The sequence below is a fragment of the Ictidomys tridecemlineatus genome, chromosome 10, assembly GCF_052094955.1.
Source record: "Ictidomys tridecemlineatus isolate mIctTri1 chromosome 10, mIctTri1.hap1, whole genome shotgun sequence".
Classification (NCBI taxonomy): domain Eukaryota; kingdom Metazoa; phylum Chordata; class Mammalia; order Rodentia; family Sciuridae; genus Ictidomys; species Ictidomys tridecemlineatus.
Window position 1 is genome coordinate 78,138,522 of NC_135486.1, and position 13,456 is coordinate 78,151,977.

Sequence of the window (13,456 nt, forward strand, 5' to 3'; positions counted from 1 at the left end):
TTTATTTTCTCACCACCCTTTATCAAGGAACTACTATGTGTACAGTACTCAGTAGAAAGCGGGGTGGGATTACTACTTCAGGGCAATGATAATAGCTCAGATTTTCAGGATTATCTTGTGTCAGTTATTATGCCAAATAGTTTACACCTAGCATCCTATTTACTCAGAAGCACCAACCTTAGGAAGTAGTAAATATCCTTTTCCACACTGTTAGATGAACAGATTGATGTGCCTGGAGATTTTAAAGAGACTTTCCCATGGTCACACAATTGCATGGAAAATCCTCCCTGTCATTCATTTATTCATTTGACAGTACTTACAAGCATTTTCCATTTGTCAGTACCATGATGGGTTCTAGGAACAAAGCGACCCGGTCACTGTGAAGTTTAAAGCTTAGCAGAACAGCAGTCAAATAAAACATATCGTTATAATAAAGTTTGACAAATGGTTGGTGAAATGAAGTACAGGGTGTTGGAGAGGTGCACAGTCAGGCACACAGAAGTTAATGGTGTACAGGAGTTGGGAGGTTTCTATTCAGATACAGTATCATACCTAGAACTGGTCAAAAATTCAATATCTACTCTTGATTCATAGAGAATTTTCCATTTCTTCATTTTGCCTATAATTATGGCTCCTCATAACTGTCTGGGAGGAAAGTAAAGCTGAGTCAGAAATGATTAATCTGAAAGCCCTTTTCAGTAGAGTTCAGTTTGTCTTGGATAAGTGTTTGCTCCATCTTTCAGAGGTCATCCCTCCGCCTTAAAGACCTTGTGGCAGGGAGAAGAGAAAGGGTGGGTCTCTAGTCTCTGGGGCCATGTGCTTTTGTCTGCCCGACTGGCTCCCTGTGCTGGCATTTGCAGCCACTGAGCTTGTGGTCTGTTCTTCTCATACAGCAGACTTTTTTAGTTCCTCTTGGCAGATTAAGGCTCAGGGTGGCTCCAGCAGGAGCTGAGAATACTCTGAGGTCTGGCTATGCCTCACCTTCAGACCTGGCCCAGGCAATCTGAGCTGTGCCTCACACAACCACCTGGTCCCCTAAGAAACACCTTCTAGACACTCTTCAGCCAGATTATTAGTTACTTTGAAGTTTCTAGAAACTAAGGGTAAAGATTTGGGGAAGTTAACCTTGAGTCTTTCCTCTGCCTAATCACTCTGCTGCTCCATGGTAACAAGGGCATGGTTCGCCCCACTCTGTATTGCAGCTGACAATGAAGTGGCCTCCTCTGTGCAGTGAATGGGAGTGGAAGTGTGAGGTTTAGGAACATCTTCCTGTCCTCACTGTCATCTTCACTTGTTAAAAGCTCAGCTTGCTCTCCTGCCACGCTTTGTTTCATCTTTCCATAATCATCCTAGAATTTGCAAAGGGTTTCTCTCTTCTTTCCACCCTTTTACATGAACCGTATGGTATTACCCTGGAAATTCTCTTTTCATATGCTAAAGCAATTTGGATAGACTTTTTCAGGAGACAGCCTGGGCCTTACTACAAATTCCTATATTTGAAGGTTAAAAGCTGAATATTACCCCAGTCATTTTTCTGCATTCCTTCTGCAATAATAAATCTTCCCCTAGAAATGTTGCATCAGGCACAGGGGGGTTAAGACTGTACTCTTGGATAAGTGAAAGAGAAATGCATATTAATAAACTTTAAAGTACTTCCTCAGTAATATGCATAAGAGCTCTGAGAAAGATTATGGCACATTTAAGGGACTGCAAGAGACTGATGTGGCTAATAGGTAACAGGAAGACAGGTTCCAGGTGAGCACCAAAGGATATAAAGGAGGCATTAGTCATTAAGAGCTTATTCTAAAGTAATTCAAATGACCAACAAATTTATGAAAAATACTCAACAGCATTAGCCATCAGAGAAATGCAACTCAAAACCACAAGGAGATATCACCCCAACCTAGTTACAACAGTTATTTTCAAAAATCCAAAAAAATAACAAATACTGGTGAAGATGTGGAAAAAATGGAGCCCTCATACACTGTTGGTGGGAGGATAAATTATTACTGCCATTATGGAAAACCAGTATGGAGGTTCCTTGAAAAATTAAAAACAAAGCTACTCTATGATACATTAATCCCACTATTGGGTATATTATCCAAAGGTAAACCAAAGAAATATGTGTTTATTGAAGCATTATTCACAATAACTGAATACAGGAATCAAACTAGATGTCCATCAATGGATGAGTGGATAAAGAAAATGTGGCATATACACACACACACACACACACACACACACACACACACACTATATATATATATATATATATATATATATATATATATTACATGGAATACTATCATTTGCAGTGAAATGAATGGCACTTGAGGTCATTATAGTAAGTGAAATAAATCAGACATAGGAAGACAAACATCGAATGTTCTTTCTTACAGTTAATCAGAACATTTAATAAGGATTATTAGAGGCTAAGAAGAGAGGGTAGGAATAAGATAGAGGGAGGATGAATAGTGATTACCAAACATAGGTAGAAATATGTTCTAGTATTCTATTTATCACATTGTAGGGACTATAATCTGTTGTATATATTACAAATAACTAAGAAGAGAGATCAAAGACTCCAAACACAAAGTAATGATAAGCAGATGGAAACGCCAATTCCTTTGATTCAATCCGTATGTGTTCATGTATATATATATATATATATATATATATATATCAACTGCTCTGATTTGGTCATTACACACTGTATACATGTAATTAAAACTGTACCCCGCAGAGCCAGGCACAGTGGCACACACATGTAATCCCAGCAGCTCAGGAGGCTGAGGCAGGAGGATTGTGAGTTCAAAGCCAGCCTCAGCAAAAGCGAGGCACTAAGCAACTCAGTGGGACCCTGTCTCTAAATAAAATACAAAATAGGGCTGGGGATGTGGCTCAGTGGTTGAGTGCTCCCTGAGTTCAGTCCCTAATACCAAAACAAAACAAAACTGTACCTGCAAATTTGTACAATTAAAATAAAATCTTTTAAAATTAATAAAATAAAGAGCTTATTCTATGTCACTAGAGGAAGTCATTGAATGAAATAACAAAAATAAAGTGGGAGAATCAGATATGTTTGTGGAAAGACTCCCCCTTGTTATAGAATGGACTGGAGAGAAGAAAATAAGACTAGATGTAAGGATTCAGAGAAGTCAATTTCAGGGGCCCAGGCAAGAGGTGACAAGCAGGACTAAGCACAAGCAGAGGACCTAACAGAGACAAGCTTTGTGATTAGCTATATACTAGGAGGTAAGGACAAGCAAAGACTTAAGCATGACCCTAAGTTCTGGCTTGAGCAATGAGTAGATGCAGGTGACTTTTTCTAAGACAGGAAACTCTTGATCTATAACAGATTTCTAGCAATGGGTTGAGGTGGTAGGGTTTAATTTTGGGAATTCCGAGTACAAGATGCCTGACAGGCTTCTAAGATCTTCAGTGTCCCATACTTTAATTCCTCATGTTTTATGACATGAGGAATTAAAGTAAAATTTATTACAAAACTCTTTACTGCCAGCAGTTTCCTTTTCTGAACACTTGATTTGAACATAAAATGAGGGCACTGATTACTAGATTCTGCAGTTTGTGGTTTACCACATGGTATTCTTTCTACCCTCAAAAAAGTTTCTTAATGTACGCAGACATCCACATTCCTCAGGTTTTAATTCAGATAATAACCCACTAATCAATTTTTTGGTGGGGGTGCCAGGGATTGAACTCAGGAACACTCAACCATTGAGCCACATCCCCAGCCCTTCTTTGTATTTTATTTAGAGACAGGGTCTCCCTGAGTTGCTTAGCACCTCACCATTGCTGAGGCTGGCTTTGAACTTATGATCCTCCTGCCTCAGCTTCCTGAGCCACTGGGATTACGGGCATGCACCACCACACCTGGCCCCACTAATCATTTTTAAGGTGAACTGAACCCATGTCCTCTTACCACGGAGAACAGAATATAAATAATGCTTTATATGAAATGTTAGTATTCGATGCCAGACTTGCATTTAAATAGCCAAATGGCTCTCATTTCTAATTATTGCTGAAAAGAAATCAACAAACCGAATAATCTAAAACCAGTGCTGTCATTTTGTTAGCTATCCAACCTAAAATGATTTTTATTAAAGTGTCTTATAAAAAATTGCCCTATTTATTATCTAGGCTTATTTTTTAATCTAACTTATTTTAGAAGATATCCCAGGAAGATAATTTCTCAAAGATACTAGTTTACCAATTTTTTTTCTTTAATGGCTAGAAAAGTTGTTTACTTACACTTGTTTGAGCAACTTTTAATGTAGTCTCTATTCATTGTAACCATTTTTAAAAAAACAAGGGAATTATGAGATTTTTAAGTTAACTATCAAGGTCTCCATTTGAAACTGTCTTTGAGTAGAGCCAAAATTATTCTCTGAGGAGAATAATGACCCTGCTTATGCAGCGGTGAGGAGTGTTTTGTTGTTTTTTAAAAATTTTTAAATTTTGTTGCTGTTTTTAAATTTCAAACAGAAGTCCTTATTAATACCCAGCCAGATTGTTCAAGCATATGGCTCTCAACTCAACTAGCAACACAGACTGGTTGCACCCCAGTTATAAATCAGGTATTTATTGTCAAGCTCACCGCTGTTCATTAGTTGGCAATAGTTCAGGTCAGAAAAACAATGCACAATCTGATGTGTGTTTGAAGGACATGCTCTCATCAGTCTTCTCAACCTGCTCTGAAATTCATTCCTGGGCTAAGTCAAATACTAAAGTACTGGGTACTTGGATATTAAAACAATTTGAAATTAATCTAAAACTAATTAAATTCCCTCTGTTCGGCAAAATGAAGGGAGGTTTGCTCATTCAATTTACAGCCAATGAATTGCTAAACCCAAAGCAGTAGGTCTACGAAACAGACAAAGACAGGGTTCTGCTTCTCAAAGACCCTGTCCATCCCTATTTATTTTTTTACTTATAAGACCAAATAGGAAACTATGGTTCTAAGTGGTAAATTTAAGAATAGAGAAATATACAGGGTATGGAAGCACAAGGTAGGACACCTTACCCAGCCAGAGTACAGAGGAAGGGAAGGGGAGGAAAGCCTACAGGACACTGAGGTATCCTGGAATATTGCCATCCACTCTCAGAGGATTGCTGTGTAGTTCAGGGTCAAACAAGGGGAAGTATAAGAAAGCACCTTCACAGATGAAAAGCAGCTACCCAGATGAGGGTGCATGCATCAACAACAGCGCCTTTGGCTGTAACACAGAAACCTCAAATTGGCTTAGTAAATATGGAAATTTAGTAAATATGGAAATTTATCATTTCACCCATCAACAAGTCCAGAGAAAGGGTAGGCTCTAAAGTCGATTGACTTAGTGACTTGATTATGTCACCGGGAACCCCATTCTTCACTCTCTCAGCTCTGCCTTTCTTAGGATGGAGTGCTTTATAAGGTCACAAGAAGACCAGACCAGTTTCAGGCAATATGGTAAACACACAGAGTATCAGGGAAGACAGAGACCATCTTTCCCTGTCTCCTTCTTAGGAGGCAGAAAATATCCCCAGATGACCCTTAATGATATCACCTCACATCTCAAAAATCCTGGATTTGGACATGTGCCCATTTATCAAGCCATCAATAATAAAGGCCAGGAGATACTGTTATAGTATCGGGTTGTGTGGGACACTATCTGTTTTGTAGAATAAATTATACATTTTACTACATTAGTGTTATGTGGGACTAAGCTGGGTGACCTGAGAGCTGGAAATCTCTCAATTGCCTAATTATTTATGTATTTCTTACCCAATGAGATACTTATATTTCCCTATTTTCAATGTATGGAAAAAGAAAAATGGTTGGGAAATGATAAAATCATATCATACAGTTTACTGTGCAACCCAAATTCATGCATTTAAACAAAACTTACCAAAATCTACCAGCTTAACTCCACCTTCAGTAGTCAACAGAATGTTATTTCCTTTTATATCACGGTGGATAGTTTTGTTGTTATGTAAATGCTGAAGTCCCTAGTAGGTGAGAAATAATAATGACTCTTTTTTTTTTTAAAAAGGCATCAAACCAAAACATATTTTTCATATAATACATTTGGGAAAAATAAACAGTAAATACATGAAAAAATTAAAATTCACCCTTCACTATTTTACCTTCAGTTAGCCAAATCAAAGATCATCTTTTACACTTTGGATTATATAAAAATTTACAAAACCAAAGCATGTTCCTTAGCTTTTACTAAACATTTGATTAGAAAATGTGTTGATTTCAATAGAGGGAATTTTTTTATATATTTATTTAAGGTGATGGCAAATGAAAACGTATTAATTAAAAAAATACACTTTCTATTTCCATCACTATTGTGGTCTAAGAAACACAGGAAATCAGAATTCAGGATCCTGTTGCTACAAGGAAAGTCAATTTCTAATGGCAAATAGCAATTAGTCATGAAAAGCATTTCAGACTTTGCATATACTTTTGCATCAATAAATACTAATGTAGAAATATTTTTCTAAAAATAGGACCTACACTTTTTATTTAATTAAAACAGCCTCATAATTAATGCACAAGGAATTTAAATTGCCTTACCATTAATGCTTCATGTAAAATATAGGCAATTACAGGCTCACTCATTCTTTCACCCCTCTTCAGAAATCCTTTCACAAGATCAGTCACGGATCCTCCATTGCACAGCTAAAAAAGAGTATTTCAAGATGCATATGACACTGAAGTTTGGGGCTGCAAAAAGTTTTCCTAAAACATTTTTTTTTTAAAAATTGTCCCAATCTTCTGTTTTAAATGATCACTTTCATTATCTTTATGGACTCACAAATGAAATGAGCATACAAACTTGTAGGTATGTACAACTGATTTTTAAAACAGTTTTCATATAAATTAATTTTTAGAAGAGAATCTGAAGAAGCACTGAGCTTGATTTTTAAAATTAATGGTAAGAATTATAATTCTACAAATTATTCCCAGGTTTTATGATTCAGAGTTTAAAAGCAGCAGTGTAATAGACTCAATGGTCTCAATCCATACCTATATACTATTGTATATGTACTCTATTTTTTTTTAAAAAAAGCACATCCTTTTGGCAAATTTTGAATGCATTAAGGAATGATTAAAATAATATTTTAGAAAACTATTTAAATATAATATTTCCTATATTATTTGCATCCCCTAAATACCCAACAACTCACCCAAAACAGAAAGAATCTAAATAGAAAACAAGAAGAATAAACAAGATAGGGGAAATTTTCACATCTGGGCTGTACAAACATAGGTAACATTAAATCCCATGGGTAACTTTCAAAGAAGCTGCACTACTTGCTGGATGGATTAACACTGATATTAGCAGTGAACATGAGAGGGGAAGTAATTTGGCAGATAGTCCTAAACCCAGAGAATATCCCAAGAATGTTTTGGCTCCATAGGTCCTTGATCCTCAATGTCTGATTCTTTGGCCTTTGTTTTTGGCCTTGACCCTCAGCTCGGGACTCTTAATGGTGTCTCCCTTCCCCACCCTGATCTACTGGATCTTTTCCAACTGCCTTTGGTGCCCACCAGTACCTGGGAACTAAAAGAGTAATAATTTCCTTGACCCTCTTCTAACTCAAGTACAGACAGAAAGGAGGTGAGAGCAAGTATATTTTTAGCATCTTGGTTTGAAATAACTGAATACATTTTCTCAAAACCTTTTTCTGATATGGTAATTAAATTTTGCTAGATGCCTGAACACTACTTATGGTACATTATGGATTAGATAGTAATAGCTAAGATGCACTGAGCACTTAAAACTTGATGTCCTGCACATTTCTAATCCATTTACATGAATTATCTCTAAACCTCACCAACTCTCTGAAGTAGGTATTATCATCTTCATATTAAAGATGAAGAAACTGAAGCACATGCATAATTAGTCTTTCTACACTCAAAAATGATTTCTTTCAGCTAATACGGGAACATGTGCAGCCTAGCATTTCAAGAGCTGCATCTTGTTCTGTAAAAGGAAGCGGATGCTGTTTAAACTGGACAAGTAAGACAGGGTTGTTACCCTGGAAGCAACGTACAGGGTCAGACTGCCTCCGCTCTGGGCCAGCGTTCACACAATTACCCCTGATGGAAAACAAACTGCATCCTTCACAATAGCGAACCTCTTATTTAAAAGGACCCATATTTTAGAACTAGTTCAAAAATTCCTAAAAGCCACTGAAGGAAGACTAAATTTTTCATTCTATTTCTCCAAAGTGTACCCTCTCTTTGACTGCACCTTTTGCAGTTGATTATTGTGGAATAAATACGAAAGCTATCAGAATAAAAATGGAGTTACTTGTGCCAACCCTACAGAATAAAATAAACAAATACACAAAGCCTGGAGTTTATGAAGAAAGGGTTCTTAAACTTGAATCACAAAACACTATCAGGATTACAAACTGGCATAGAGGTCACCCTACATGAAAATTTCTACTAGGTCTTCTACCTGGTAATGTCTATGCAACCTTGGACTATCACCACTCATGTTATTAATCATAGTGCCAGGGATTATGGTTTCAAATATTTGATGTGATCATCCTCATTTCGTGTATTAGAAAGAAAAAAAACCTTCCCTCTTGCCTCAATCTCTGTGAATATGCACACAGTGTACTAAGGTATGAATATTCCCATTGTGGTAACCTGCTATACCCCCCCCCACCACAAGAAATCAGAATTCTTGGGGGGGGGGAAATCTCTCCCTGATTGCTTTATTTAGGTTGACACTACACTATTATTTGGCTTCTTTGACTTAGCAGAGTGAGTTTCAGATTCATCCACATAGTTGCACATTCTTTCTTAAATGCTGTTTTAATGTTGTTTCTTTTTTTGATGCTGAGTATTGCATTGATTGGACAAACCACATCATGGATTTACTCAAAGATATCTCACTTGTTTTCCGTTTTGGGCAATTATGAGTAGATTTCTGTGACTATTCATGTAAAGGTTTTTAAAATTAATTTTTATTTGTTTTAATTAGTTATCCATGACGGTAGAATGCATTTATACACTTTGATATATCATGTATAGATGGGATATAATTTCTCATTTTTCTGAGTGTACATGTTGCAGAATCATATTGTCATGCAGTCACATATATACATACAGTAATAATGTCTGTTTCATTGTACTATCTTTCCTATCCTCATATCCCTTCCTCTGCCCTCCCATTATTTCCCTTACCTAATCTAAGGTAACGCTATGCTTGTCAAGTACCCACCACCTTATTGTGAATTAGCATCCTCATATTAGAGAAAACATTTGGCCTTTGGGTTTTGGGGATTGGCTTATTTCACTTAGCATGATATTCTCCAACTCCATCCATTTACTGGCAAATGTCAAAATTTCACTCTTCTTTAAAGCTGAGTAATATTCCATTGAGTATATATACCACATTTTCTTTATCCATTCATCTATTGAAGGACACCTAGGTTGGTTCCATAGTTTAGCTATTGTGAATTGAGCTGCTACAAACATTGATGCAGCTACATTACTGTAATATGCTGATTTTAAGTCATTTGGGTATAAACCAAGGAGTGGGATAGCTAGGTCAAATGGTGATTCCATTCCAAGTTTTCTGAGGAATCTTCATACTGCTTTCCAGATTGGTTGCACCAATTTGCAGTCCCACCAGCAATGTTTCTTTATTGTTGTTGTTTGTTTGTTTTTGTAGTTGTAGGTGGACAGCATGCCTTTACTTTATTTGTTTATTTTTATGTGGCACTAAGGATCAAACTCAGTGTCTCACATGTGAAAGTCAAGCACTCTGCCACTGAGCTACAGCCCCATCCTTCATGTTAATGTTAGTATTAAGTTTTAATTTCTCTTGGCTAAGTATCTGAGAGGGAACTGCTGAAGGTTTTTTGTTTAACCGTCTCTACACTGCTGAACTATCAAAATGGTCATACCATTCTGCATCCCCACAAGCAATGTATGAGATTCCTAGTTGCTACACATTCTCACCAGTACTTGATTTATAAAGTGGTTTCTTAAAGCCATTTTAAATGGCCTTAGTATTTCTTTGTGATTTTAATGTGGGTTTTCCTAATAACTAAGATGTTGGCCATCTTTTCATGTACTTATTTGCTGTCCATATATTTTCTTTGGAAAATATTCAAAATTTCTGTTCATTTCTTTAATTCATCATTTGCTTTCTTATTATTGATTTTTTTAGAATTCTTTATATATTCTGGATACAAGTCCTTTACAGGCAGGTATTTTTAAACATTTTCTTCTAGTCTGTGGCTTGCACTTTTATTTGAAGGGTCTTTTGAAGAGTGTTACGTTCTAAATCTATCATTAAAAAAAATTATAGAATGTGCTTTTGGTGTCATATCTAAGAAATTTTTGCCTAACCAAGGCCTCAAAACTTTTCTCCTATAATTTCTTCAGGAAGTTTTACAGTTTTCAGTCTCACATAAAGTAGGTGTCTAATTCATTTTAACTTACAGGTGTGGGTTATATAGAGATGTACAATTAATATAGCACATTTTTTATGTTAGTTAAAAGTGTCCCAAAAAACAGAAGCTAGAACTCTGAATTGAGTTTAAAATCTAGTTGCCAACACCAAGAACAGGCAAATCTTAAATGCATATTGCTACGTGAAAGAAGGCAATATGAAAAGACTACTGTTTGTATGATTCCAAGAATACTATATTCCGGAAAAGACAAAACCGGAAACAACAAAATCAGTAGTTGTTAGTGGTTCTGGGGGAATGAATAGGAAAAGCATGGTACTTTTAGGGCAGTGAAATGAATTTGTGTGATATTACAATGGTACATACACATCATTACATATTTATCAGAATCCATAAGCTGTACAACACTAAGAGTAAACCCTAATGTAAACTATGAACTCTAGTTAGTTATTAATATTGCTTCATAAATTTTAACAAATCTACTACACTAATGCAAGATGTTATAATGTGGAGGAGTGAAGAGGAGCTCTCTGTACTCACTGTTCAATTTTGCTGCAAACCTAAAACTGCTGAAAAGATTCAGTCTATTTATTTTTTAAAAAGTACACCCTCGTTGCTAACACCAAGACTATGTAAAAGGGACCTGAAATAATGAAGGAACACACAAATAAGCCCCCTTATAGTGTTTTGTTCTACACAAATAAAGCCCCCTTATAGTGTTTTGTCAGAAACTACACTGTTTATTCATGGTTGAATTTTATATCCAATACATTTTTACAGAAGCAAGGTACTGATCCAGAAAAAAATCTTCGAGATACACACACACACACACACGTACATATTTATACATTTATAAATTTTCATCATATTTAATTTAATAATTATTTTTAGAAGAATCATAATTTATTTATTCATATTCAACAAATATTTGTTGAACTGTTAATATATGCAAGGCACTGAACTAGGAATAGATCAAAGGTGCCAGTACAGTTTCTGCTTCAAGCCTAAAAATATGTTCAGAACAGTGGTTTTCAACCATAGAAAATTTTGCTTCCAGGGACATTTCACAATGTTTGGAGAGTTCTTTTTATCAACAGGGCTGGGGAACTGCTTCTGGCATCCAGAGGCCAGGGAGGCTGCCAAACATCCCCAAAATGCACAGGACAGTCCTCCACAAAAATGAACCATTCAAACTAAAATGTCCATAGTGCCAAGGTCAAAAAAAAAAAAAAAAAAGAAAAAAGAAAAGAAACCTAACTAGAGGGACAATAAACAATTACCAAGATTATATGTTAGGTCTTGAATTATAGTTATGTGGATGAAAAGACTTGTGTGCAAAGTAATGTAGAATTTCACAACGAGACTTGATAACATTCGGTTGAAAGGGGAAAAGAAAAGGTTATAGATAAAGAGCAGATGAAATGTGCTAACATGTAGATTGATAACAGTTTTCTCCAGGTTATTTTGGCCTAATTACTTTATCTATTATGTCTTCTAGAATACAGAACTATACTTTGGAGGGGAGCAAATGATTCCATTTTATTATTATTTTCTTATTGGTTCTCAAAACATTACAATGATCTTGACATATCATATATCATACATTTGATTCAAATGGGGTATGAATTCTTATTTTTACCATGTGTACAGATTGCAGTATCACATTGGTTATACATCCGCATTTATACATACTGCCATACTAGTGTCTGTTGTATTCTGCTGCCTTTCCATTTTATTATTTTTATGTTCATTTTTTCCCTTAGTCCTTTTAAAATAATATTCAGAAAAAAAGGCTTTTCTCCAAAAGGATATTTTCTGACCCTAACAACATGATAACTAAATCATTTTCTTACAACTTAACTTAAGCAAACAAAACTTTTAAAAAGGAAGTTATGATTAGAATCCAAACAAGAAACTTCCAGTGGTAGAAAAGAAAAAGACCTTATATCGATGAACACTGTACTCTACTGCTATAGGACCCACTGAGCTAGTTTGTAGATCAGGAGACAGAACTTCACAACTGATTGTACACTAAAATGCAGTTTTCGGTCATTCTGAGATGTGAATAGCTTGCTTCAGAAGAAAAAGCAAAGTCACCCTACAATGTGAAGTCAGAGACATGAATACTAATTCTCTAAGAAGTCTATGAAAAGTCAGTGACGATGGAAAAAGAAAAAAATAATAATTTCATAATCTTCTATTTCTAGAGAAAAGTAGACAACATGGAAAAAATTAAAAACATTTCCATCCAGCCAAGAAGCAAAAAAGAGACCACAATAATAGTTGGAACACATCAAAAGTACTAACTACAATTACCTCCTTACCGTAGGCATAAATATACCAACCTATCTGAAAATATATATACAGAAATTTTTAAGCAAATAAGAAATCTTTCTTCAAATTTAAATTTTGTTGCTTAACTTTCATCTAGTAACCCTTAAGTTTCACCTGATAAATTCCCTATGTATTACCTAAGCAATTCAATTAAGATAGTAATTTCATACATAGGATGTGTAATAAGTTTGTATTCTAATTTACATTAGCTAAGTATTTCTTACAAATAATAAAGTACAATCTTAGGAGCTATATGACCTCACTTCCATTCCCAATAAACACAACCACTTGGTTTTTGTTTTGCTTTGTTTTGTTTTTTTGAGATTAAAAATTACTTTTAAAACAAACTAAAAATCATATTCTGAGTTTCATATATAAAAGAATAGAGTATGTTATGAAAAGTGAGATATTCAAGTTTTACTTATAGACAATGGCATATTTGAAAGTATCACCAGTCTTATTTTTTGCATGCCTTCTACTAGATTGTTTGTTACATAATTCTATGAAATATAATTCATATTTAGAAATCAGCGGTTTGAGAGTAAAAAGCAAACAAAATCTACATAAAAATTTCAAAAGAGATAACAAATTGAAATCAGAGATAGAACCTCCTCATTCTTTCCACCCAAATATGGAGACTCCCCTGCATGATATCTTGGAAGGAGGCCTCCTCCTC

The 13,456-nt window shown here is 35.4% G+C and overlaps 1 protein-coding gene across 14 annotated transcripts in view; it reads right to left on the reverse strand.

The window, feature by feature from the left end:
* Myo3a (myosin IIIA) overlaps nt 1–13,456 on the reverse strand; it is a 235,689-nt gene that overhangs the window by 176,525 nt on the left and 45,708 nt on the right. For all 14 annotated transcript variants that reach the window (XR_005730475.2, XR_005730474.2, XR_013426693.1 and 11 more), the window contains 2 exons: nt 6,584–6,688; nt 5,910–6,009 (listed from right to left, as the gene is read on the reverse strand). Coding sequence is in view for 10 of the 14 variants with exons in the window: in XM_078023283.1 (XP_077879409.1) it covers nt 5,910–6,009; nt 6,584–6,688 (205 nt within the window). In the remaining 4 variants the exon portion in view is untranslated. The remainder of the gene's footprint in view (nt 1–5,909; nt 6,010–6,583; nt 6,689–13,456) is intronic.